Raw genomic sequence first — 25,346 nt, 5'->3', positions numbered from 1 at the left:
AATTAAACCGATCTACAGCACTACCTTTATACTGCATTATCTTTCCTAGTGTTTGTGGGCCAACATATTTTCAGCTTTGGTTAAGATGTATCTTGTCACGAAGCAGAGCAAAGCTGCTTACGCTGCAGTTTTTTTTTTTCTATTCAGAGTTTCCCAAGAGAAGAAAGTAAATCTGTCTTGGACACATGCAAACACTGACTGATACACATCAGCTATTCAACACCGCAAGCACAGACTTCCTATGTGTATTTCTTTGGTGTGTCTGAACCAACAGCTAAATGCATTCAATATATGTGTGGCTAGTAAACTAGTCTAGTTTTAAATGAGAAAAATATTGTTGTTTTGGACAATTTTATGCACCGTGATACATGATATACAGTATGTCTCCTCTCTCACTCTGACACCACTGATCCTGGTCCTTGGATGTTTCAGCACCCCTGATTCAAATGCATGGGACTTTATCAGGCTTCAGCAGAGCTTGATGACGAGCGTATCATTCGAATCAGGTGGATTGATGCAAGGCAGGGGGCCTCAAGGACCAGGATTGAAAAACACTTCTTAAAGCCATTTTCCTACGATGAATTGTTCATGTGTGAGAGTGCAACGCGTGTTTGTGACCGTGCAAGTCACCGCAGATACTGCCCTCTTTTACTGTCTGGCTATATTCCATAAGTAATTCATCCCGGAGCCCTTGACCCTGCTCAAGCATCCAAGAAAATAAAATACTGTTGCTCTGATTGATTGCACTTTCTAATTACACTTTTAATACGTTAATTTGACGGCACTTCTTTAGATACGAATTAATGCACACAAATCACCTTATTATGCATGCTACCATGACTATAGACTATTTATTACTGTGTTTGACTATTTGTGTGTGTGTGGGTGTGTGTGTGAGCGTGTGGGTGTGGGTGTGTGTGGGTACGTTTGTTTTTTGCCCACAATAATACTAATAATAACAGATTTGATCTCTGAGAGTGCCGGATTTTGTTCACTTTTGATTCCTGCCATTTCCGTGCACCCACCATATATTTTTAAGCTTTGGCGTGTGGGCTACTATTTTTTCACACTGAATGAACTTAGAAACTACAATGGCTCTCAGAAGGGCGCATACTTCTGACAAGGCCCTTTAGACCCCTTTAGCTTCAATAGCTTCGATTTTTTTTTCACCAAGATTCATGCATTCTTCCCTGAGACATTCACAAAAATGCTGAAAGAAATCTTGCAGTGTTAAAGAGAGTGAGAAAAAATTCCTGGATCCATCCATCATTCAGTAGTTTTTGTGTAATCCTGCTGACAAACCAACTAACCAATCAAACAAACAAACAAATAGACACAGGTGAAAACATAACCTCCTTGGCAGAGGTTAAAAAAAAGGAAGAAAGCATCTGAACTATCAAATATTAATTCGGATTATTAAATAGTCTATTTCAAACGTTTCAGAAATATATTGTAGTGCACTGTTTAGCTGTAATATACCAGGCTGCCATGTTGAAAATGGACAGTGGAAGGACAGGGGTGGACTCACAAAGACTAACATGTACGCTCAGCTACCACATCAAAGAGCAAAGACGTTCAGATTACTACACACATAGAGGGAGTCTTCTGTCTTCTTTCTCTGTTCAGGACACAATTTCTCCACTATATCTTTACAGCAAATAGTTGTTTATGACATATTAATGTTCTCATCTCATCTCATTTTCTTAACCGCTTTATCCGTGAGGGTCGCGGGGATGTTACCGCTTTATCCCCCCCTTTCAGGGGGTTGCGGGGGTTACTGGAGCCAATCCCAGTTTTCATATGGGCGGAGGCCAGGGTATATCCCTGGACGAGTCGCCAGCTCATCGCAGGGCCCTTTCTGATGGCAGAGGCTGCCACACAAGGTGCCAACTGCGCGTAAGGAGCAATTTCGGGGTTCAGTATCTTGCTCAAGGATACTTCGGCATGTAGCTCAGTTCCGCCCAGGGGAGCCGGGGTTCGAACCAGCAACCTTCTGGTCGCTGGTCACCTGCTCTACCCTCTGAGCTTCAGCCGCCCATATTAATGTTCAAAATCTCAAATAACCTTTAATGTGTAAGCATGCTAACATTTGCTAATTAGCAATTAACTTGAAAGTACCATAACATGGGATTGTCATTAACTTAAGTATTTGGTCATAAGTCAAACTATTGGAAAATGTTGAACTTTGAACAGATTATGGTGCTTGAGGTAAATTCTGGGGATCACCAAAAACATGAGACTTAATTGACTGAGGAACATGAATGTACATAATTTCATCCAGTTGTTGTTTCAGTGGTGGAAGGACAGACCAGCTCACATTGCCATCCATAGAGCCACGTCGCTACCATAGATAAACCTTTCAGGCTTTATGAGTACGTTTGACTATTAACAGCCATCACTGCTGCCATACCTAGCTTCAACTAACATAATCAAAAGTAATAAAAGTCCACTCAGAGCAGTTTTCTAATATGGTACCACCACAAACTGAGCATCAGAGCAGTATACAACTAAAGTGGCGCAAAGACATCAAAAGGAAAATATAATAAGAGACTGAATTCACCACATGCCTGCGCTGATGCTGATGCATTCTTACATTCATGAATTATTTAGCCAGTTTGATGATATAATCTGGGCCTCTTCATCTGTGAGTCATAAATAATCACACAGTCCTCACCTATTGTCTGGCTTCTCAAGGCAATGATCCAATAACATACAGTCACTTATGACTCTCCTCAATTTCCAATTAGTGCTGCACAACTCCCAAGTTTCTGCAGTTGATTCCATCTCTGTTTCAAATTATAATTTATAATTCAGGCATTTACCAGACGCAGTTAATCAGAGAGATTAACAATTAGCGCAACAGTAAAATAAGTGAAAATTCCTCAAGCATCAACAGGGTAAGTAGCCAGATAATTCAGAGCACCATGTGGAAGTGCCATGCTAATTGTCACTGGAATGGACTCTTTAATTCCGATTAAACCATAATTAAGAATCTACATTTGAGGCGCAGCATCCTAAAGGCTAAGCCGCACCCCCACATGTGGGAATAGGCTAAACTAATTATGTCTAAATAATGTTGCACAAGCAGAAATAATGTTGCATTAATTTACCCTAAATGCATAAATCAATGTTGTCAGGCTCAGTGTCCTCAGTATGCCTGTTGACAAGTTTTTTTTTTCATTTCATTCATTTTCCTTCATTATAACTTATTAAAGCATTTAATCAGATTAATACATGCAAGACATTTAAGCATGTATCTCCAAGGACTCAGCAAGATTTTTGGGATAGATAATCTTTTCTGCTCTGAGACGGATGCACAACAAAAAAAGGCTCTCTTTAGCATCATCCTATGTTAGCCAAGGATCATGCTAATTGTTTAAACAAGGAGACATAACTGCCACAGAACAATGTTAGCTCAAATAAGCTAAACTAAAAGTACAAAAGCAGCTGAGTAAACTAAGGAAACGTGTTGGCTGACAGCAAGGGTTCAAGTGAATCCCGTCTGCACAGGAAACGTAGAACAGCTGCAGGAGAGGCAACATATTTACCCTCTCTTCAAGGGTTCTCAGTGGTATGTCTAACTCTACTGAACAGGACTGCAGCTCTCAGTCTTTACTATTTGTATTTACAATGGCAAATTCCCTGCAGAGCCCATATAGTTTCCACAGTAGTTACAGCAGCTATGGACTGTTACTCTCTTCTCACACATAAAACATTTGTGAATGGGTTGCACTTAAGTAATTATGTGTTACAAAGAACAGCTGACCATTAGTAATAATCTTATTCAGTCATAGAAAATGTGGGTTCCATCTCAGACTTTATTCTCAATTAAATGTGATAACTTGTCGGTTTCTATTGTAATGCCCTCCTCTCCGTTCGAACCAAGAAAGAGCCTTAGATCAGCTACTACACATTAATGTCAGCAGCAGGTGATCTAACAAGAACGAGAAAAAAGGGCATTTTAGTCTCTCTTTGCCTGTCACTGTATCAGAATTGATTTTGAAATATTTTATTGGTTTATAAAAAACAAAATGCATCAGCCCACAAGTGCATGTCAGATATGATCAGTCTGATCTGGCAGCTGTTTCCTGCCTGACGCAGTCATTATGGACCAGGCTTCTGGAAAAGCCAGCCATAAATTGTGAAAATTAAGTTTAAAGAAAAAAGGAAAGAAGACAGAAAGAAAAGAAAAGAAAAGAAACCACCGTCGGGTGGTGTAGTGATCTGACAACTGATCGACTGGAGGCTGTCACTTCTGAACACCTGATCACACTGTAACTGTAACTAGTCAGCCGTGTGAAATGCAGCGTCCCTCCAAGCATTTGGTAAACCTGTGAGAATGCAGGCCTGGGAGGATAATAAGTAAAAGGTCATTCTTCCCAGAGCCTGAGGCCTGCTGAGCCTCGACAGACTGGGATGCTGGAGCGGAGCAGGTATGTGACGCCCTGACCTCTGCTGCCCGAGGAAATGTTGGCATCTGGCCACAGTGGCTGCGGGGTGATCGCAGAGCGTCTGGCCACATCACTATTCTCATCCACCCACTATCCCTCCGTCCGCCGGAGCTTCAACGAGCCTCCAAGAGCTGTCGTCATAGCAACGGGCAGGCCTGCCGATGCCCTTGGGGATCATTTCTTGACAGAATTCCTCGGCGTCCTCTCTCAGTAAAAGGTCGGCCCCTCTGCTGAATGGCTGTTTATCTTTGCAGACGTGTAAGCTTCAGTGTCCCCCGGCTACTTTCATCGCTCTCCCCTCTGTTCAGTTCTTCCTCTCCACTTATTGTGAATGCCAAAACTCATCTCGAAATTAAGTGAAGAATTTAAAGCTGTAAAAACAGACAGAGGAGGATGCAGTCCTGTTTTCAGATTCAACAATGATGTAGATGACACTGCACATTTTCAGCTGTATTTCACTTTTCCCATTAACTAATACGTAAATTAAGACTCAGAGGCTATTAGACTTCAACAAAGACTCTGTGACTAATGGACAAGGTGCAAGTGCAGGCTATTCACCACAAGGATATTTATATTGTCACCTTGCTGAGGTCACAAATCTTGGAGAAGAGGCTCTCAGGAGTTGCTGACATTCATGACGACACACACCAATCACACACACACACACACACCTGATGAATGGCTACTCACTGGCACCTCCTTACAGATGCAGCAGAATGGGTGTCCTCCCAGTAACCACAGAGGGAGACAGATGGTGGAAAGAGGAAGACATTAGAGGGCCAGAAGAAGAAGAAGGAGAATAAAATGGGGGAAGAAGTGCACTGTCAGAATCCATGGGGGAGAATCAAAGGAGAAAATAATTATTCTCAATCAAAAATCTGTAATCCTTATTAGAGGCAGAAGCAGCTGGTGCGGCATCATTTGTCACTGCTGTGCACCTTTGATACAGACAGATGATCCTTTGTAAGTCAGCTGAATACCGAATACAGAAATTTTTATTCAAATCTAATCTTTTTAAATGATTAGTATAATTGAAATTCAAAGCACACGTAGCGTAATGGATTTTTAGTCATGGACTGAGCTCAATATGAAGCCTATCTACAAGACATCAACCCTTATCTGATAGCATGACGCAGGGTAGAGATCAGTAACGCATCGCTGCTGTTGTAAATGAGCCGTGCTCCCACATAAGCCACTGTTATCAGAAACAACAAGTGACAAGAATATGAATCTGAACTATTGACTGATGTGACTCAGCCTCCTGCTACTGACAGTTTGTTCTCTGCCTGTGGCACTCAGAAAGGTATTTGCTCTCAACAGTGCACCCCTGCATAATAATCCCGAGCAGTACTGTCGTTCTCTTTATCCGTCTCTCTGTTTTAGCCCATCTGCACCATTAACATCACAATCAGTGTCTCATCTTTTGTCAGCAATCATCCGAGTCCTAGATCACAGATATGAGCATAAATATCGGGTTCTTTTTTTCCTCCTCACACAATCATTACCATCCATTTTTCTTTCAGTCTTTCAGTCTGCCACAAACACAGAAACCCACGTGTCACGTACACACACAGTCTTTCAGTAATCTTGCTTTCACTGCCTCCCACACAGGCATCTGTAAAAGAGCAAGTGTGGTTCACAGCAGTAGCTTGGTCCACACTAGAAGAGCCTGGCAGATTCAGACCTTAATGTGTTACATACTCTGTGTGCATAACGTTATAGGTCTTTGATAACTGTACTTTCTCTGAAGGCCAGCCTCAAATATCAGATGCTTCTATCAAACTAAAATGTCCACATTTTCACTTCAGCCCTGTGCATTTTTTCAATACATGCAGACACTTTTGTTTTAGCTTCACATTTAGCAGCATTTTGAGATACCAACGGTATTGTTGCTATTGAGAAAGCAGGGTATCTAATTTCTTTGCTTGTATTCCTTTGTCTCCTCCTTTCTCTTCTGCAGGTGAATGATTGCGAAACAGAGAGCGGCCTTTGTAGTGCGACCCTGTCCCATGCTGCTCCCTCCTCTCAGGGGATGGCCAAGGTCCAGGATGGACACACGAACGCATGTGACAGGTACACAGTGGTCTGCTGGCCTCGAGACGACAATGAACCTCATGAAGTTGGGCAATATGGCCATATATACTATTTTGAAGTATACTCAAAAACATTTCATACATGTTAGGAATGGGTACCAAAATCAAATATCAGAATATTTTTGACCAAATATTAATGACCACTGGTAATTTTCAAATTGGTTATTTCACAAAATATGAACAAAAGATTCCCCCCAAGATTACTAATAGACAGACCACTGTCCGGGTCCAGACCCAGATGCCATCCTATCCAGGCCCAGACCCGGACCCATATCTGATAAATTACTGAGAATATTACATTTCTATTTTAACTGACGCAACTATTCTAGCCTTTACAGCACGAGCGACCCAGGAAACTCACAGACTAACTGCATGCTTATAAATCACTCAGGAGACACAACTATAGTTAGCTAAAACAGAGGCGTTGAGGTTATCAAAGGAGGACCCAAATGCAGAACACAGAGGCAGGCAGGTAAAAACTAAAAGCGAGCTTTAATGATAGCTGATGTCCAAAGTCCAAAAAAAACAAATTCCAAGCAAGGCAGGCAAAAGGTTGGCAGCAAAACAGGAGAAATCGAAAGGCTAAAAACAAAACTAAATACGAAACACTTTAACATGGGGGCACAGGCAGCAAACTCAGGTAAAACACGACTGAAAGACAGGACCAGGGAGATAAACGAGGAGCACAGACGAACCAACGAAGAGTGAGGGAAAATACAAAGTAATGATTTACTAATGGAACGCAGGTGAGCAAAAAAAAGGGTGGGAAAACAGACAAAGACAGGAAGTGGAAAGTAATACATGACACATGAGGATATAATCTACAAGATAAAACAGGAAATGACCAAACCATGACAAGAGATTTAAATCAAGAATGGACTCTTAACAAGTTCATTCTTCACACAAGCAGTTAGAGAATGTCACCACCCGATAAAATATTAACAAATAGCCTACTGAAAAACACAATGAGATTTCTGATAATTAGTTGTGGGTAATGTGGATATAAAGTATGAAAAATTAAGAACTGTGTGTGTGTGTGTGTGTGTGTGTGTGTGTGTGTGTGTGTGTGTGTGTGTGTGTGTGTGTGTGTGTGTGTGTGTGTGTGTGTGTGTTCTGCAGCTCTGCAATGTTAGAGGAGAGCCAGGATGGTATGGACAGTGGTACCCTAAGTCCTGCCACAGCTCGACAGGTCACCATCCAGCGCCACCCAACTCAAGGCTTCGGCTTTATTGCAGGCAGCCAGAGGCCTGTCATTGTACGCTCCGTCTCTGCTGGTTAGTGTGTATGCATGTGAAGAGAGAGAGCACACTTCATACTGTATGTATATGACTGGCTGTGTGTCCCATCTCAATGCAGACGGCCCCTCCTTTGGCAAGCTTCTCCCTGGAGACCAGATCTTGGCCATAAACGAGGAGACGGTGAGCGACGCGCCCCGAGAGAGAGTCATAGACCTTGTAAGGTAACATCCTTTACTGTCCCAGGAGGGAGGGAGGGGGAGGGGGAGGTGGAGGAGAAGGGCCAGGGGGACCAGCAAACATGGGCAAGTGGAAGTAAAGAGGCCACGGGTAAAGAGGGTGGATCAAAAGGAACAAACTGTTTCTTATTGCCGCTGATACGTAACAGCAACACAAACCTGTGGATGAGTCAGTCCTTTTGCAGCTGAAGGACAGCGAGGAAATGGCAGATATAAATCCGGAGAAGCTCTCCAAACACCATGCTGTCCGCTGCGTTATCTAACCCACTCCACTCTCTATTCTCTCTCCATAGACGCTGCAAAGACACTATAGTTCTCACTGTGCTGCAGCCCCATCAGGTAGTATAATGGGACACTCACTCTCTTTCATCTTCCTCTCCCTCAGGATTTCACACACTCTTTCCCTCAGGATTTCCACATAGTCTTAACACTCTTCCTGCCACTCTGAATCATACAGAAACGCACGCACAAGGTTCTGTTCCAACAGTAATGCAGACAACCATTAGTATTCATGGCCATGCCTACACATTAGAGTAATTTCTTTTTCTGGTTTTGGAACAGCTCCTTGCAGGCGACACACACCTACCTGAGAGCTTATTAAATAAATCTGGTTTGCATACATCCATATAGAGGGAATAGCATTTATTTAGCCGTCTGGATATATTTAGAAGATTAAATACGGATATGAAAATGCAAATATTTGAATATTTCATAACTTGGAACCTAAAGGTCTACATTAGTTATGCAGCAGTCCTGCAGGGATTGGCCTCTTGACTCTAAGCAGCTCACATTATTTATTGTTCTCAGACCAACAAGCACAACAATTTCCAAATATTTAAACTTTTATCAGACGACTTTCATGGAAAGCAGGATTGTAGTTTGGCGCATTGCAGCAGCATTAGCCAGCTCTCCAACACACTTCTCTTTAGCGCTGGCAGTCACAGGGGCTTTTCTCTCATTTACGTCTCTTCTTTCAAGCTGATTCAAGAGTTCTTCTCTCTCTCTCTCTCTCTCTCTCTCTCTCTCTCTCTCTCTCTCTCTCTCTCATCTCCTCCTCAGTCACCTAAGTCTGCCTTCATAAGTGCAGCCAAAAAGGCCCGCCTGCGAACCAACCCGCCCAAAGTGCGCTTTTCAGAGCAAGTGTCCATCAGCGACCCAGACTCAGTAAGTTCGACTAGCCGTGTCTTTCTGTGAAATGTGCAGGCAAACACATGCTCTTACCCTGTCCCTTGCTCTCCCGCAGCGCATTTGTCTTGTTTGATCAGCAATTGCAAAAAGCTTCGAGTATCCTCTCTCTGTCCTCATATTTCATCCTACTGTGTGTGTGTTTGTGCGACTTTGGTCCAGTGGTTTGGCCTTGAATAAAAATGCTTTTCTGACTGATCTGAATTCTCACAGGAGCAACCTGAACCTCTTTTCAAACATTTTGAAAAACAGCCACAATATCACATAGATATGTTGGAATATTTGTGGGTGTTTGTGTCCAATCTTACTTTAATGGCAGAGCTATCAAGTTTCTGACCTGACTATTCAACATCTACAAGTTACAAATAACACTTATGTGGCTTCTGTTACACTATTGTGAAATGAAGACATTACCTCATATGTGTGAGGTAAGAGACTATACACAAATTAAATAGGGGATGAGGGAGGTCAGAAAAAGGAGAAAGTATTGTAATTCTAATTTTTGCTGAAGGGAAGGATGTCTTACTTTTATATTTCTATTTTCATTTCAAGTGGTATATTTGTGATTAATTATTCAAAAAAGAGATCAAAGAGCTACATCAAAAACATGGTTTTCTTGCGCACTATGAATGTGAGTTTTGCCATATGCAAAGGTGGAGTGGAGTGAAAATAGTGCAGTTGCCTCTGCCTAGTTCACTCATTTGATAGTCTGTTTTACCAGGTGTACACTGTGGGTATAAAGCCCGCCATTAGCCGACTCTTTCAGTCTGAATTATCCTCCCCTCCACTATCTGTGTGTAAGCTTTTCAAAATCCTGGTCGCTAAGGGAAACAATAACAACAGAAACCTCCAAGCTACCAACCTACACGCTGAAGATACCCTAACCCTAATCTGGTCGCTAAAAGTACAAACCCAAACAATCTAACAGCTGTTTAGCCATTTTAAAGGGTCTCCATCAATTTTACACATTACAGTGTGTTTACAGGTCTTTGGGAGTACTACTGAATATGACAAAAAGTAGCATAAAGCCTTTTGTGGCTCCAAAGGAAGCTGCATGTAATCTGATAAATTTCCTCCAGTGATGTCACTCAGTGGCTAAGTTGCGTTGTGGGTAATGTAGGCATCACGTTTTGAAACAGAAGAAGAATGAATGGAATAAAAAAGACAAGACAGATTCTGCTTATTGATTTTGATGGGGGGGGGGTTTCAACAGTGTTACTGGAGTGCAATGCAGAACAGTGGACTTCTTTTCAAAACCTGGCATCTACAATACCCACAATGCAACTTAGCCACTGAGTGACATCACAGGAGGAAATTTATCAGATTACATGCAGCTTCTTCTGGTGCTATATGCTACTTTTTTCACATAAGCAGTAGCACTCCCCAAGACCTGTGAACACACTTTAATGTGTAACAGTGGTGAAGTTAGCCTTTAATGGCAGGGCTCGCCTCACAGCATGCAAAACAATTTCCTCCAACACTATTTTGCAGGGTCATTGTTGCTGCATCCTGGGCTTACTGCCACCCTAAACCATTGTATTTTGGTTTAAAGTAATACAAACCAGCCAGAGTGTTTATTTCCATGTTAGCACAATGATAATGGGTACAGGCAGACCTAACCCCTCCCAGCACAGTGGAGAAAGGTCTGGCTATGCAAGACTACTCATTTGGTGACTATAATAGCTGTTAATTTAGAAGCTCTTTATTCAACAATACCGAGTGGCTGTATTTCAGCATTATTTTGAGATATTGTGGGTAGAGTGTATTGCAGTCTTTTCTTCCTAAGTGAAGACGACGGTCCAACGAGAACATTAATTACACTAGGCTTTTCTCTTGTAAAAAAAAGAAAAAAAATCAAGCATCCTTCCCAACCGCAATAATAATCTTAGTATGGTCCTTAATGCATGGCAGTCAATCAAGGATTTATGGGAAGAAAAGGAGGTTTTACTGTAAATAAAGTTAGAACACGAAGATGACAAGCAATGGACAATCAATAAAGAATCAGAAGATGGAGAAATGGGCATTTCATCATTCTTTTTTCTATTTACCTGAACTTAATGGAAGAGGGTAGAGAACGGGATTGCTCATGACATGGACCACCAGGTCTGATAACCTTTGGATGAAGCCAACGCAGAGCGTTACGCAGACAGCTCAAGCTCGCTTCTCATTACAGCTGATTTTAACATCCCCTCTAGCCTGACAGTACCAACTGTCAACATGATGTGAACCCAGAGATTTCCTTAATTAGAGCTAAATCAAGACTTCAATTAAAGTGAGATATATCCCACAAACCAGCAAAAGGCCCTCAGGTCCATTAATGTCTCCTCTCTGATTGATCTTATCTTCCTCCATGTTTCTCTCTCAGAATTGTGAATCCAATTGATTAGAGCTCAAGAAACAGAACTCAAGGCACTGTCGATGCAGAGATAGGAGGAAGATGATATGATTGGAAATGATTGGATGTTTCAGTCACCAACCCCCACAACCAGTGCCAGGAGATTTCTAAATCTGTCTCCGGTGATCAGGAGCTACAGGCTGCTATTGATCATTGAAAAAAGGCTATCAGTGTTGACCACCTAGCCTAATGTGTATTGAGAGAAAAAGATGAGGCCATGTCGTTGAGCTGTGATTTGCCTCTCTAACACCGCATGTAACAAATCAGCTCCAGCTTCACCTCACTTACAAGAACAAAGATAGTGGCTTGTATGGGAAGTTACAAACCTGTTTGTGGCGTCTCTTCACCAGTTCACCCTCACTTTAATGCTGCAGTATGGAGAAATATCTGTTCACTCATAACTCAGACTTTAGTCACAACCAATCTGCACACAGGAACAGCTTGTTGAGCCTTCTGAATACTCAACTTCTCCAAAAAACAGACTGCCGGGCATCTGCTGTGGACATAGCTCTCCATTTCAACTAAATGCATTTTCTGAGATATATTGTTGCAATAAATCCACATCCTTTTACTGTCATGGGTAATGTCTGCCTACTGTTCTTGCACAAATCTCATCATTAGATTAAAAAAAGGAAGAAACACAGGAAACAGATGAGGCTTGATTTAGTTTTGGCCCAAAATTATGGAGGATTTAATTTGGACTGCAAGGCTGTTTTCCCTCTGCATCCGCCCCACATGTCACATTAAAACCCCTGGATCTATCTCATTACATTAGATATCTTCTATCCCTCTGATCACAACTGTGGTTCTTTGAAACGACATAATGAGAACTGAGTCATTTTTTCCAAAAGCCATCAGTCAGATAAAAAAAAGGAGACAGCAACAGAGAGGGGAGGTTGCCCGTCACATCACTTCCTAGCATATTATAACTTTTCTTCTAACGAGTGCTTTGAGTAAAAGCAGTAACCTTGGATCAGACCTCTCCTGTCTGTACCTCCAGTCACGAAACTCTGTGAATTCTTTCAATCCCACCACCCAATTTTCTTTACATGACTTACATACTTGAATGGAAACTGGATAAAATGAATAAGCCACTCTTTGATCCTGATACAATGCATGGTGTGGGCATCCTTTGGCTGAGCTTTACTCCTTCTCAGCTCAGTTAAAGTAACTCACATAAGGCATCTTTTGTTTGTTAACACTAAAGGACCTCCTCCTTTTTCAATACTTTTCTTTTTTGTCTCAATAACAAAGCATAAACAAACCATTATAGCTGGTTGTGTTTGTTGTGTACAGATAATTCTTGATACCTTTTTTTGGCACATTCTCACATACCATCGATTTTTTTTCACTAAACTGTTTTCTCCCTCAATCTCTTTCAGACAATGCTCAAGGACGACTCCTTGCTACTCATACCAAATGTGTTGAAGGTGTTCTTGGAGAATGGACAGATTAAGTCCTTTACGTTTGATAGCCGTACCACTGTAAGGGTATGTATTCACTACAGCTGTGCTTGTGGGAAAAGTGAATGAATTTCAACATTATTGGGGTTTTTACTTAAAGGTGCAGTATGTAAGACTTGGCAACCTCTTGAACTCATACTCCAAACAAAAAGGTGGCAGCATATCACCAGCGTAAAAGCTAAATGCTGCTAACTGTAGCTGCTGTTAGCTTATTAACTCAGTTAGACGTGCACCTAGCGGTCCAGAGTGGGAGCTCAAAGAAGTATTCCAAAAACTTAAACTAAACCAAAATTCCTACATATTGCACCTTTAAAGAAGCTTTACTCCATTTTTAAAATTAACAATGGATCAAATGACTATACACCCAACTCTGCACTTCCTCTCATTTCTATTGAGCATTTTAAAGGTGCAATATGTCAGAATAAAAAAAAAATTGACTAGCTTGTGAACAAAGTAGAGCATTTAGCAGCTAAAGAGCCAAAAATATTTCTCAGGAGCACGTTATGACCAAAACAGACCTAATAAGAGAGTAAATATTTTAATTAATGTTCATTAGGTGACTAGGAACATGACTCAAAATGAAAGATAGCGTTGATCTGTGTCTGCAGGATGTTCATTTAAGCTATTATTAATTATTGTATGTGGCTTCACATGCTGCTCCCAACTAGTCAGAAAAATATATTACTATAGGTTAAACATTAAGCCTATTGTTAAAAATACACAAAACATGAGCATGCTATTGTTAATTATTGGTGCCTCTCCATGACATATTGAATTTCTATATATTTTTAATTGTATAATCTAATTTTGGCGCTTCATGGGGTGGCCTCTATACAACCCAGGCACACTATTTCATCTGATTTCATCTTGACAACATCAAGGTGTGTCACAGATAAGTACAATACTTAAACCTTAAATTGCTCAAGTCAAGTCTATAAGTAATGAGTAATTGTTTTAAGAAAATAAATAGAAAAAGAACTGCTTTCATTTTCTGTCTTCGCCCTATCAGGTTTTGAAGTTTTAAAATCTCAGTAATGTGATTAAAACCATAAAGCAACAAATGAATTCAGTCAGACAGAGGTCATTTCTGTCTCTATGTCAGCCTCTAAGATGAGTCTGACATCTCCGAGCAGACTCATTAAACGAACTCTATTAGATTTCACAAATCTCTCCGCTGCTCATGGAGGGAGAGTGCGGGAGAAAAAAGGAGGAATACAGCAGCACTTTAAAGGAGAGTAGGAGGAAGCTCAGCCCGTCAGCCTAATTAAATGGAATTTCAGCATAATAAGAAGGCCTGGATCAATAAAACAATACCACAGATTAAATCAGCGACACACAAAGATGCCCACTTGTGTGCCCATTAGACTGTCAACTAAAGAAGCTTTGCTGCAGTATTTTTGGCTGCAGTCTATAGTTTCCTGTAGATCTTTCAGTTGATCGTTTAGCTTCCCCAGGCGTCATTTAATGCAAACCGCACAGGTCAATACTGATAAAACTGCTTATCCGTGTTTTTCAGAGACAGCTGCTGCTAAGGTTACATCAACGAGTGTCGATTCAATTGTTTACGGAGAGCAAATAATTAGTGTTAATACTTCACAGCTCTTAATGAGCCGCTATACTGTTACTGTATACTGTATACAGTATCACTACAATAGAATCCCTTTTAATTTTTCATGCCTTTAATATATAAATAAGAGGGCAAAGGAATACTGAAGTCTTATCCTCAGGCATAGCCCAGGGTAAAAACCGCAGATTTCCTCTCAGACAGTGTTCTCTCGACAACAGGGTATGAGAAAAGCTCTGCATCAGTCATAGATACTGATCTGCACAAGAGCAAAAGTTTGCCCTGCACACTCCGATATGCAAACGTTATTTTCTTAAATAGGATGCACTCACTGTGCAGAATAAATAATGTCATTGGAAGCTCTCCATAGAGCAAAATGACAAATATAAAAAAAAGAGCATAAACAGATCTCAAGGATATCAATTTGACATATTACCCTCTACAAACACAGAGTGAATTCAGGGGGAAAATAGCCCCCATACATCATACATTGTTGAGATAGAAGGTATTCTTACTGTGGAAATGTAATTCTCTAATCTGTTTCCATCTCTCTTCTTCCAGGATGTGATCTCCTCCCTGCAGGACCGCCTCTCACTGCGCTACATTGAGCACTTTGCATTGGTGCTGGAGGCAGGTGGTCTGGACCAGAATCAGAGGTTGCATCCGCTGCAGGACAACCAACCACTGACACATGTAAGAAACACAGACGGATGAATGAGTTTAAGACATGTGTGAAAAACTGTTTCAACTTATGGATCACATGTGTTCACATGAAAAACAATATGAAAGTGACTTTTATGAATATAAAATATGACAAAGTACTAAAATGAGATTTGGAAAGAACTCTACTTTCAAATTCACAGTTTCAGCGTTTGTTGGTCATTTGTTTGGTTTGGGTTGAGTTTGGTTAGGACAAATGTTCAAGGGATGGGGAATCTGTGTGGCGCGCATGGCTCTGTTCTCTCTGAGATAAACTGGCAGCCATACTGTCAGGAAAACTGGACAGCAAGCCGAGAATTCTCATACTATGGGCATGCAATCAAAACCCATAAAAGTTAAAATTAAAATAATTTCCACAAGAAGTCAGATGAGTCCGATTGCTGACACTTCGATTTTGGATGCAAATCACAGTTTTTGTAGTTTCATCATTTTCAGCGCTGTCATAATTTATATTTATATTTTGGGATGTTGGTTTGCGGCTCCACATTTCTTTGCATTTCATCAGTTGGACAACACTAAGTCTGTACCTACTTTCCATAAAAATTGTGAACATACACAGTGCTGCAGACTGCCATGTTCATGTACAGAAACTGATACTGTGATACTTGTGATTTATGCCAAAGACGTAGCTGGCTACAGCTGATACTGTCGTGTTCCCTTCAGGTGGTCCATAGAACGTATTTCCAAGGGATGAAGTGTCTGTTCCGCATCTGCTTCTTCCCCAAGGACCCTGCCGACCTGCTGAGAAGGGACCCCGCCGCATTTGAGTATCTCTATATACAGGTAAAGTGCTGGATTAAAGGGGGTTTACAAGGATGTCATTCAATCTCATGACACTGTTGGAGAGGTACCTCTTCAAAGAACAGGGGGTGCCGAGAGCAGGGCCAATGATTAAAAGTTCTTATAGGTATCTAATTTTATTTACTGTTTCTATTAGATTATGTTTATCTTTGTCTCCTCTGACTGATATTAGAGTTAGAAAGGTTGCATAAATCAGAGTCAGGTTTTAAACACAGTGGCCCTGTTGTATACTCTGTCACATTGACTGCATTTATCACTTCCTAACAGAGCCGCAATGACGTCATTAAGGAACGCTTTGGCATGGACTGGAAATCTGACATTACGTTACGACTGGCTGCTCTCCATATCTACATCACTGTGTCCTCCGCGCGGCCAAATCAGAAGATCTCTCTGAAGCATGTTGAGTAAGTGCACAAACTGAATTAGCTTTCAAATGAATTTATGAGAAATTACAGACAAAAATTGATGTATTGCATTTTTACCTCATTAACAATTCCATGTAGCATACCAGCGAGTCCCACGGTGAAGTTTGTTCATTCAATAATGTCTAAATGATTAATAATTAATCCCAACTGTATTAAAAACTCAAATTACTCAAGGATCATTTTCCCTTGGTCGTTGTGAGACAGGGAAATCCATTGCTTTGTGAAATTACATCTCTCCCTCAATTTGCTCATTTATTCTTCAAAATCTCAACCTAACAAGTAATGAGTTTCTGCCATCATGACCACAGAAGCAGAACAGACCTACTGTGCTTGTAATAGGGTGGCCATGTCAAGCCAGGAGTCATATAGAGGATGTAGGTTCACCTTGTCTTCCCGTGGGATTAAAAAACACTGCTTTCTCCTCTCAGTTGGGACACATATCCTGGACTCTGATTAAGTACTCCACTGTTGTTTTTTTCCCCTTGTGTGTATATTTCTGCTAACTTTCCCTTTGCTCTCGATCACAGAAAAGAGTGGGGACTAGAGCCTTTCCTCCCCCTCACTCTGCTCCCAACAGTCAAGGAGAAGAATGTGTGTAAGAGCCTGTCTCAGTTGCTGAAGACCTACCAGCATCCACCACCATCGGGCAACAAGGTTCTCCCCATAAAACATTTAATTGTTAATTGTCACCATTTCCATGATTAAAAATATCAGCAGTTTCTTATGGATGATTTTACTGCATTTGGTTATATTGCTATTACAACACACTTCTACACATTGTAAATGCATAGAGACCCCTTGCCAAAGTGCAATACCCTTGATTACTATTAACATTAAAATCTCATTTTGCTGTTTATAAAAGGAGATTTTAATTCATTGTATTTGGTGGTTATGTCTGCTTGATAACCAGTCCTTTATCTTAGGACAAGTCCTTCATCTCTATAGATGTAACTGTTGCATAAGACTTTATGATCAACATCTGTGGCTCAACAGTGCCCCCAGGAGGACATGGGAAGTGCTTGAGGAGGATTGCACTATTAAAGATGAGCCCTTCTTGTTTATGATTCTGCCTACAGGTCCCTCCTCTCCAAGGAAAGCTGCAGTACATGCGTGTACTCAACGACCTCCCACCTTTTGGTGGAATACTGTTCCACACTGTTGGACTGGTAATACATTTTATGAGTAAAGGAATACCTCTTTTACTTTTCCATTTCCTTTCCTGTCTTTAAAGCTGTGCATGTACTCACACAGGGAGCATGCTTACACTTTTTAATGCATCGATTTAACATTTTAAAGATATTGACTAAACAGTGGTTTTTCAGAGGTATAATGTGATGTTCCAAGTAGTAAGTAGTAGAAGTAAGTAAAGGGAAATAGTTGTAAACCTCCTCTGTTCTCCTACAGGATGAGAAACAATCAGCTACAACACTACTGGTGGGTCCTCGACATGGCATTAGTCATGTGATTGACCTGAAAAATAATCTCACCACAGTTCTGGCCGAGTTCAGTAGGGTTGCCAAGATCCAGCTCTACAGAGAGAGCCAAGGAGTGGCTCGTGTGGAGGTGTCAATCCACGAGGCCAAGGTATTACAACACACTCTCTACAGATACACACTACAGTTACATCTGATAATGACAAGACACTCCATTTTGCAGCAACTATGCATTTTGCATGCCATCTCTTTAGAATTGCAGTTTCCATTTTAACTTTATAAATGATAAGAGTACAAAACCCTTCAAAAGTTTCATACATTTTATTTTATCAGCTCATTACAAAATGAGCAGGCAATGCTCATTGCCTGCCCCCTAAATAGTCTCCTAATTCCCCTCCCTCCCACCCTCTGCAGCCCCTGGTCCTACTCATGGAGTGGCCTGATGCCAGTAACTTTGCATGCCTCATCTCTGGCTACTACAAGCTGTTTGTAGACCCTAAACGGACCATCTACTTCCGGACACCTGGTCAGTCTCAGCTGACCAAGGCAGGTATGTTAGAGGTCTTCTTTACTTGTAAAGGTTCATTTTGAACACATTAGGCAATATACAGTAAATCATATGTAAAATAACATTGTTTACTTAAAAGCTTAAGATGAAACATTCAAATCACACATTGAAAGTTATAGTATGTAAGTGATAGTATCTTTCTATCAGCATCATATACACTGCATGTCAGGCAACATTTGGAAATCATTATATGTTCCGTGTACATGGACATTGATTTGCTTCTTCATTGGCTGAAACCATTACCTGTAGAAACCAGGTTATCCTGGAACTACCATCCCATGGCGCCCTCTGCTGTCCTTCCTCTCATCTCAAACTTGACTCATTGGAATAAGATACTCCATTCTCCTTAATATATCAGTATGGAATTTTGCAGTGAAATATACTTTTTGCTGTAATCATAAACATTTACTGTTCAAACATGAACAGATCCTCTGCCATCTGCTGTCTCAACCTGTAGTCCACATAAAAGAAGGACCATCATACCATCACATTCCACCAGAGTTTAACCCTCCTACCTCAAACAAACTTCAACTTTCAACATCCATCTCTGAAATAACAAATAATCTCCATGTGACCACCAGCTGTCGTCTCTGCTTTCCCATCAGGATCTTCTCTATCCCCACTAGTTCTTAACACCTCAAACTCTCCACTGCTCTGACAATTCTATCCCCAGATTACAGAAGTTCCCACCATGCTCACCCACGTTCTGGGGCAACGAGCTTGCCAAGTGGAGGGCGACGAGGGGACGAGAGAGAAAGCTCACACAGAGACTCGGGGTCTGCAAGGGCCCTTGTTCCAGCAGAGTCTCAGCATCTAGGCCTGTGTCATGTCCACCTTCGAGAGCAACAATTCCAAGAGCTTCAAACACGTGCCGAGGCTGAACTCGACATCAATGAGAACTTAATTTCCCAAGAACCCCCTGGGCGGCCCCGCACCAAGTCAGATCCCACCCAGCAGAGTACAGAGGAAATAGCTGGGGTTTTAGATTGCCCAGAAGTAGAGAATGCAGGATTCAGAATCCGAGCCCAAACAATGAATCAATCCCAGAAAAACTCACGATACTTCTGTGACTCCTGCAAAGCCAGGCACAGGGCAGAGGGTCTTACAGCAGTGAACAGTAGTGGGAGCTCGGGGAAACACTGCTCCAGTGCTTGTGCCTCCCGAGATGGAGGTGCTGTTGACCTCATGGCCCTACCGCCACCAGGGAATGAAGAGGAGGACGAGACAGATGGTGGAGGAGAGAAACTGCAACCGCCACCACCTGCTATTGCTGCCCCGCCACCTGGCTTCAGGGATAACAGTTCAGATGAGGATGACACAAAGAGAGGGAGGAAGGCTCGAACCAGTGCCAGCCCAGGGGTGGCCTCTGGGAAGCTGGCCCAAGCCAAGGAAGATGTGCCCGTGACATTGATTGATAATGTTTCCACGAGAACAGTCCGAGATCATGCCCAGGAGCTTGATGATGCTCTGGTGTCCACCTTACAGGCACTGGAGGCTTTGGCAGCCTCTGAGGACTACCCCCATCATCCTCAACAGCCAACACAGACTGCAGGTCAACAGCCTCAGTCATGCCACAGCCCACATCTCACACACAAAATTAACAATAATACTGATCCAATAAAATATTATTTTCCTATCAATCAATATCACACAGTATATTTGGAGTGCATCATCTTTTTTATTATTACTAATAGGAGGTCTAACTAAAATCTCCTTGTGAAATTGCAAGAAAATCCTGTAATTTCTTAATTTGATGGTAGAAATGCACGCACATATAATCACTGCAAAAACAACGTATGATTAACATAGAAGGTAAAAAATACAGGGTACCTATGATGCTGAAGCTAAAATTAAAATCAGGTTGATAACACTATGGACTGTGGTTTTGCATAAATTAACAACAATAACAGCTTATTATTAGACAACGCAGTGTTTCTTAAAAACATTTTTGGATGAGGCGAGTCCACTGGTGCATAATTTGCAGCCTGGAAAGGTGTTGTAAATCTGATCCTGAAGAACAGATTTTGGGGACAAATTAGTTATTCCAAAATTATTTTATTCGTTTTGTGATCATGATGAATCCACTCAGTTGCAAATATCTGATTTGATAGCTGCAGTAAGACAAAATATAAAGTTTTAATATTTCTATCTTGTTCATATTTGTTGTTACTTGATTATCTTAACTGTGTGCTGTGTTCTCCTCTTCAGGTCTGATTGTCTTAGCTGCCATTACACCTGAGTCATCATTGGACTCAGGCCATGAGACCAACTCCTCTGAATTGACAGATGTATCTGAGATGGTGTCAGCTATGAAGCAGAACCAGAACCAGGCCTACCTGCTGGCTCACCATATCAACAAGGAGCGTATCCTCTGCCGCCGTGACTTTCCGCTGGCTATCCCTGGTTGCACAGCAAAGACCATAGGAACTGGGGCCTTCTCCGTGGGTCAGATTCGTGCTGGCTGTCCACCCAAGCAAGTAATCCTCAGCAAGACTGTTCCCTTTAAAGTCAGTCCCAGTCAAGACTCTGCCGTGCTCAGTGTTGTGACAGAGCAGGGGGGCAATCAAGACACTATTCAGACTGAACAGAAAGCGGAAATGAAAGCAAACTCTGAGTCCACCAAAGCAAACACCTCTGATACCCCTTCTAAATCACCCGAAGAACTTAAAGTGTCTGATGCTTCACTGACAGTTCAAGTCAGTAAAGATCAGAAGTTATCAAACTCTTCCGGGGAGACATTGAGCCAAAATCTCTCTGACGGTGTAAAGGGGAAGACAACAGCACCTCTTAACAAAGACCCTAGCAACAAAGCCTTACCTATCCTCCTGCCTGTGGACAGAACTGCCTCTGCCAAGATTTCTCCCACTAATATGTGCCAAGATGCCAAGACTGCCTCTAGTGAGACCATGAAGCCTTCAAGCTCTACAGAACTTCTACAACTTGACGACCTTTTCTGCACATGCCCAGTACAACAGGAGCCTGGGCCTCAACTAAGACTTAAAGACCCACAGGTTCAGAAGGTAGTGGTGTTTCAATCCTCCTCCCCCACTGATGACGAGCGTCTTCGAGCCAAAGGCCTCCAACTGGCTAACAGCAAAGAAAATGCAGTGAGAGCAGGAGCAGATCCCAGTTTGGCAAAGCCCAGTCCTCAAATACAAACCAAGTACTCTCCTCGTTTGCCTGTAAAAGCAGAAAGAAAAGAAGCAACTGAAAGCAAGGCTGAGGGTGTCCATGGAAAAACGCATATTGAGTCACAGAAAGGCCCCATGAAATCCTTACCTATTTTAGATGATCCAACAACACCTAGCCTCTCAGTAGATAAGGTCTCCACTCTCCCAGCCAGAGATTCAAAGAAGCAGGCCATTGGTAAGGGGAAGTCCCAGCGCAGTGCCCCTTTCTTGAGCTTTAGAAACCTTCTTTCAGCTACGTTCCCAGCAAGAATGCGAAGAGAAACGGATGAGCGAAGGGCTCAGTTGCAGAAAGTCCGTCAGTATGAGCTAGAGTTCTTAGAGGAGCTGCTGAAACCCAAGTCATCCCAAGGAGAATTTTTGCCCCAGGGATCCTCACCTGTGCCCTCTGGCACTCCATGTGCCTGCCAGCTCCGCACCAGCCCTGTCCTAAAGGCACCAGGTATCTCCAGGGAGCAGCGACGCAGCTGTGACTGTAAGCGAATGTGCAGAGGCATGCGGCTACCTGACACACCAGTTGGTTCCACAACAGAGACCCAACACAGAGGCAGAGAGAGAACTATCTCGAAGACCCCCCCAGCAGTCTCCAAAGCCCCTCACACTCAAGGTGCTACAAGGAGACCTCAAACCTTAGAGATAAAGACCACACGAATACGCTCTACCAGTCTTGAGTCAAGAGAGCCAAGGGGAGAGCATGGTTCCTGCTTGCCCACCTGTACTTCTCAAACAGACTGCATGGGAGGTCCACAATATAAGAAGCTCCAGAGGCGTTACAGCATTGGAGAGCTGGATAACAGCACTAGCACACCTGTCTATGCTGAAGTAAAGCCCAAAGCCAAGAGTCTGGAGAAGGAGATGGAGAGAGTGCGAGCCACAGGGCTGAGGCTCCCTACCCCAATTGAGCCAATCCATACTCAGTCTCACCAGGCAGAGGGAAAGGGGAAAAAGGGTGTGTTTTTCATTCAGGGAGAAGAGCTACTGCGTGAAAGTAAAGATGGGACTGGTGAGGTGCTGCTGACCCTCCCCAGTGAAGACAGTGATGACAAAGATAAATGCTGCTCATTCTGTTTCTGCTACAGGAAGTGTGAGGCCGCAGATGAAAGCAGTGAAAAGGATGAGCTCTCATACTCTATACCCCTTCAGGTCCTTCCAGGCATGGAGCTGGACTCACGTACCTTCCCTGTAGTAAGCAAAACACTCCAGGTTCTTAATGCAGAGGACTGTAGTGGGGAGGAAGAGGAGGAGGAAGAAGAGGAGCCACAGACACAGGAGATTGATCTGAGATCCTGTAGTACACTGGAGGGGAGCCTGGCACGGGTACAAGCCCTACAGGGGAAAAGTTTCAGCTTGCCTGATGGTTTCCTAAATGCCCAGTTGGATGCTAATGAGTTGCTAGCTATCCTGCGTCAGTGCGCTAACAGCCCACAAGCTGAGGGTGAGGCTCGTCTTCAACCCTCACAGATTGCAGAGTACAAACAGGAGCTGGCGGTACGCTTCAAAGAATTCAGAGCATCTTGTCGGCGAGTGGCAAGTGTTGAAAAAAGCCCAACACGTATGCTTGCTGTTGTCACCGCCAGCTTTCAAGTGTTGTGTGAACTAACTCAGACTTTCATCAAATTGGTCAGAGGGGTTCGATCAGAATCCCAAAGGCTGCAGCTGTTGAGAAAAGTTGAGGAAGTAGCAATTAACTACACTTTGCTTCTGCGGGCAGCAGAAGAATCAATGGGACACTCAAGCAGCTTGCCAACAAAGACAGTGAGCCCTCAAGTTTCCTCCAACACCAATAACATGAGCTCGCTCACTCGACCCATTAAAACTCTGCCTGCCCAGTAAGAATAAATCTGGCAGGGATGTAATCAAAACAGTCCAGAATGTGGGTGACTACTCAATCCAAATTCATTATTTGTTTATTGTTTACATTTTTTACAAGTCATGCAATGAATCATCTTCAGTAAAAATTGCAATGCAGCTGTTCCATCCATTGTTTACAGGCCCTGAGGTAGCCTCGTGGATCTTGTTTTGAAATATAAAGATACACCAAACTAATGCACAATGGAATAAGAACCCTATAACAGACTGGGTGATACAGGGCTAATCACCTCATATCAATATTCACAATATACATAAGTTATGATAGTATAATATTTTATATGTAATGTATATTTGAGTTGTGTCTACTTAGCAAATAATATAAAGTTTTGTGAATAAAAAGTGACGAATATATTTGAAATGTATTGAGTTAAGAGAACTATAAAGATTATAATACATCATCAGAAATAAATGTATGCTCTGGACAAAATATTTCAGAGATCTCGTCAAGTAGCGACTTTGTTAATTGCGTAGTCCAAAGCGTTGATTGGTTAGATGGTGATGTGTGTGTTTGTTGAATTTTCTAACTATTGTAAAGCAAAATGGAGATCTCTCTTGGCTATGTTGATAGTGTCTGGGGTACTGAAACAAGAGTGAAAATGTAAGTGACAGTGTTGGAAAACCAAAACCGCTGAAAGATGACATTTTAAACCATACTGATTGACAGAGGCCCGTTCTCTCACTATAACAGAGCAGGTATGAAAAATACCTGCTCAGGGCAGACAATGTAGCAGAGACCCAAGTCATCGTCTTAACCACTACACAGAAATGAGTGTCTTTACCTCACTCAGCTGTAGAGAAGGAATACCCACACTGTACTTAATAACGCACAGAGTGTATTTTACACCATCACTGATCCATGGCTCACTTGCATCTCACCTGTCGTGAATAATAGTTTTAAATACAGCCATCCACTTGCAAGTGAGTAAGCTTATAACTAGAATTTTGCACAACCTCTGAAATTAGCTCTGAAGTTGAAATGTATCTTTTAATGTTTGATTAAGTGTTTTTTATTCACTCTGCTGCTGAAACGCTCACTTGAGTCCACACCACCAATTTTACATGATTCATCTCCTCAAAGCTAAAGCTTACCCGTTTCAAAGGATCCTTTGTTTTTAATTCAGGTTTTCAGATACAGTATAAACAAATTTGCTTTCTATGTGCTGTTATACATTGTGCAATCTAGCAAATATATAAGAAACACACAAAGTAGTTTTCTATGTATTTTAATAAAACTAACACATCTGTTTCCTGTCTGAAATCTCCTTTGTGTCTCATCCTCTTGTTATTCTTGGAAATTAATCACGGAGGCTTGATAGTTGTGCTGGCCTAACATGTATACCGGACATACTGTTAAAAGAAAGTGCTGTGAAACTGCATTTAAAATGACAACTGGGCTGCCACACTACTAAAGACAAGAAATGTTATATTGCTTTTTCTTGCGTAAAATGTATTGGTCCATTTTTTGGAATACAACATGGTACTCCAATGTTACTCAAAGGTTTGTGAAATACTGTATATGATGTTAACATCCACCCTGAGTCAAGATATAGAATTATTTGGTGGTAATAAACTAATTTTAGGATACTGAAAGCCATACAGTGTACAAACTGGCAAATGTTCCACATTTGACATACATAATAAATCAATGGGGGATGTAACAAATACTATATATGTCTTAGTAATGCTGTAAATTTGAGCATTTTGTTAACTTTAT

At 41.9% G+C, this 25,346-nt stretch overlaps 1 protein-coding gene across 1 annotated transcript; it reads left to right on the top strand.

Annotated features, from left to right (window-relative positions):
- Positions 1-5,850: 5,850 nt before the first annotated feature.
- frmpd3 (FERM and PDZ domain containing 3) lies at positions 5,851-23,593 on the top strand. The gene is made up of 16 exons (XM_073487372.1): positions 5,851-5,862; positions 6,412-6,524; positions 7,664-7,818; positions 7,901-8,003; positions 8,312-8,357; positions 9,078-9,182; positions 12,981-13,088; positions 15,187-15,318; positions 16,009-16,128; positions 16,414-16,550; positions 17,099-17,225; positions 17,648-17,737; positions 17,976-18,155; positions 18,419-18,554; positions 19,246-20,124; positions 20,781-23,593. Exons 2-16 carry the CDS (start codon positions 6,484-6,486, stop codon positions 23,591-23,593), a joined length of 5,172 nt encoding a protein of 1,723 aa, XP_073343473.1. The 5' UTR covers positions 5,851-5,862; positions 6,412-6,483.
- Positions 23,594-25,346: the final 1,753 nt, after the last annotated feature.

This window comes from Pagrus major, chromosome 18, assembly GCF_040436345.1.
Source record: "Pagrus major chromosome 18, Pma_NU_1.0".
Taxonomy (NCBI): Eukaryota; Metazoa; Chordata; class Actinopteri; order Spariformes; family Sparidae; genus Pagrus; species Pagrus major.
The sequence above is the reverse complement of the archived record's forward strand: the minus strand, read 5'-3'. Positions and strand labels throughout refer to the sequence as shown.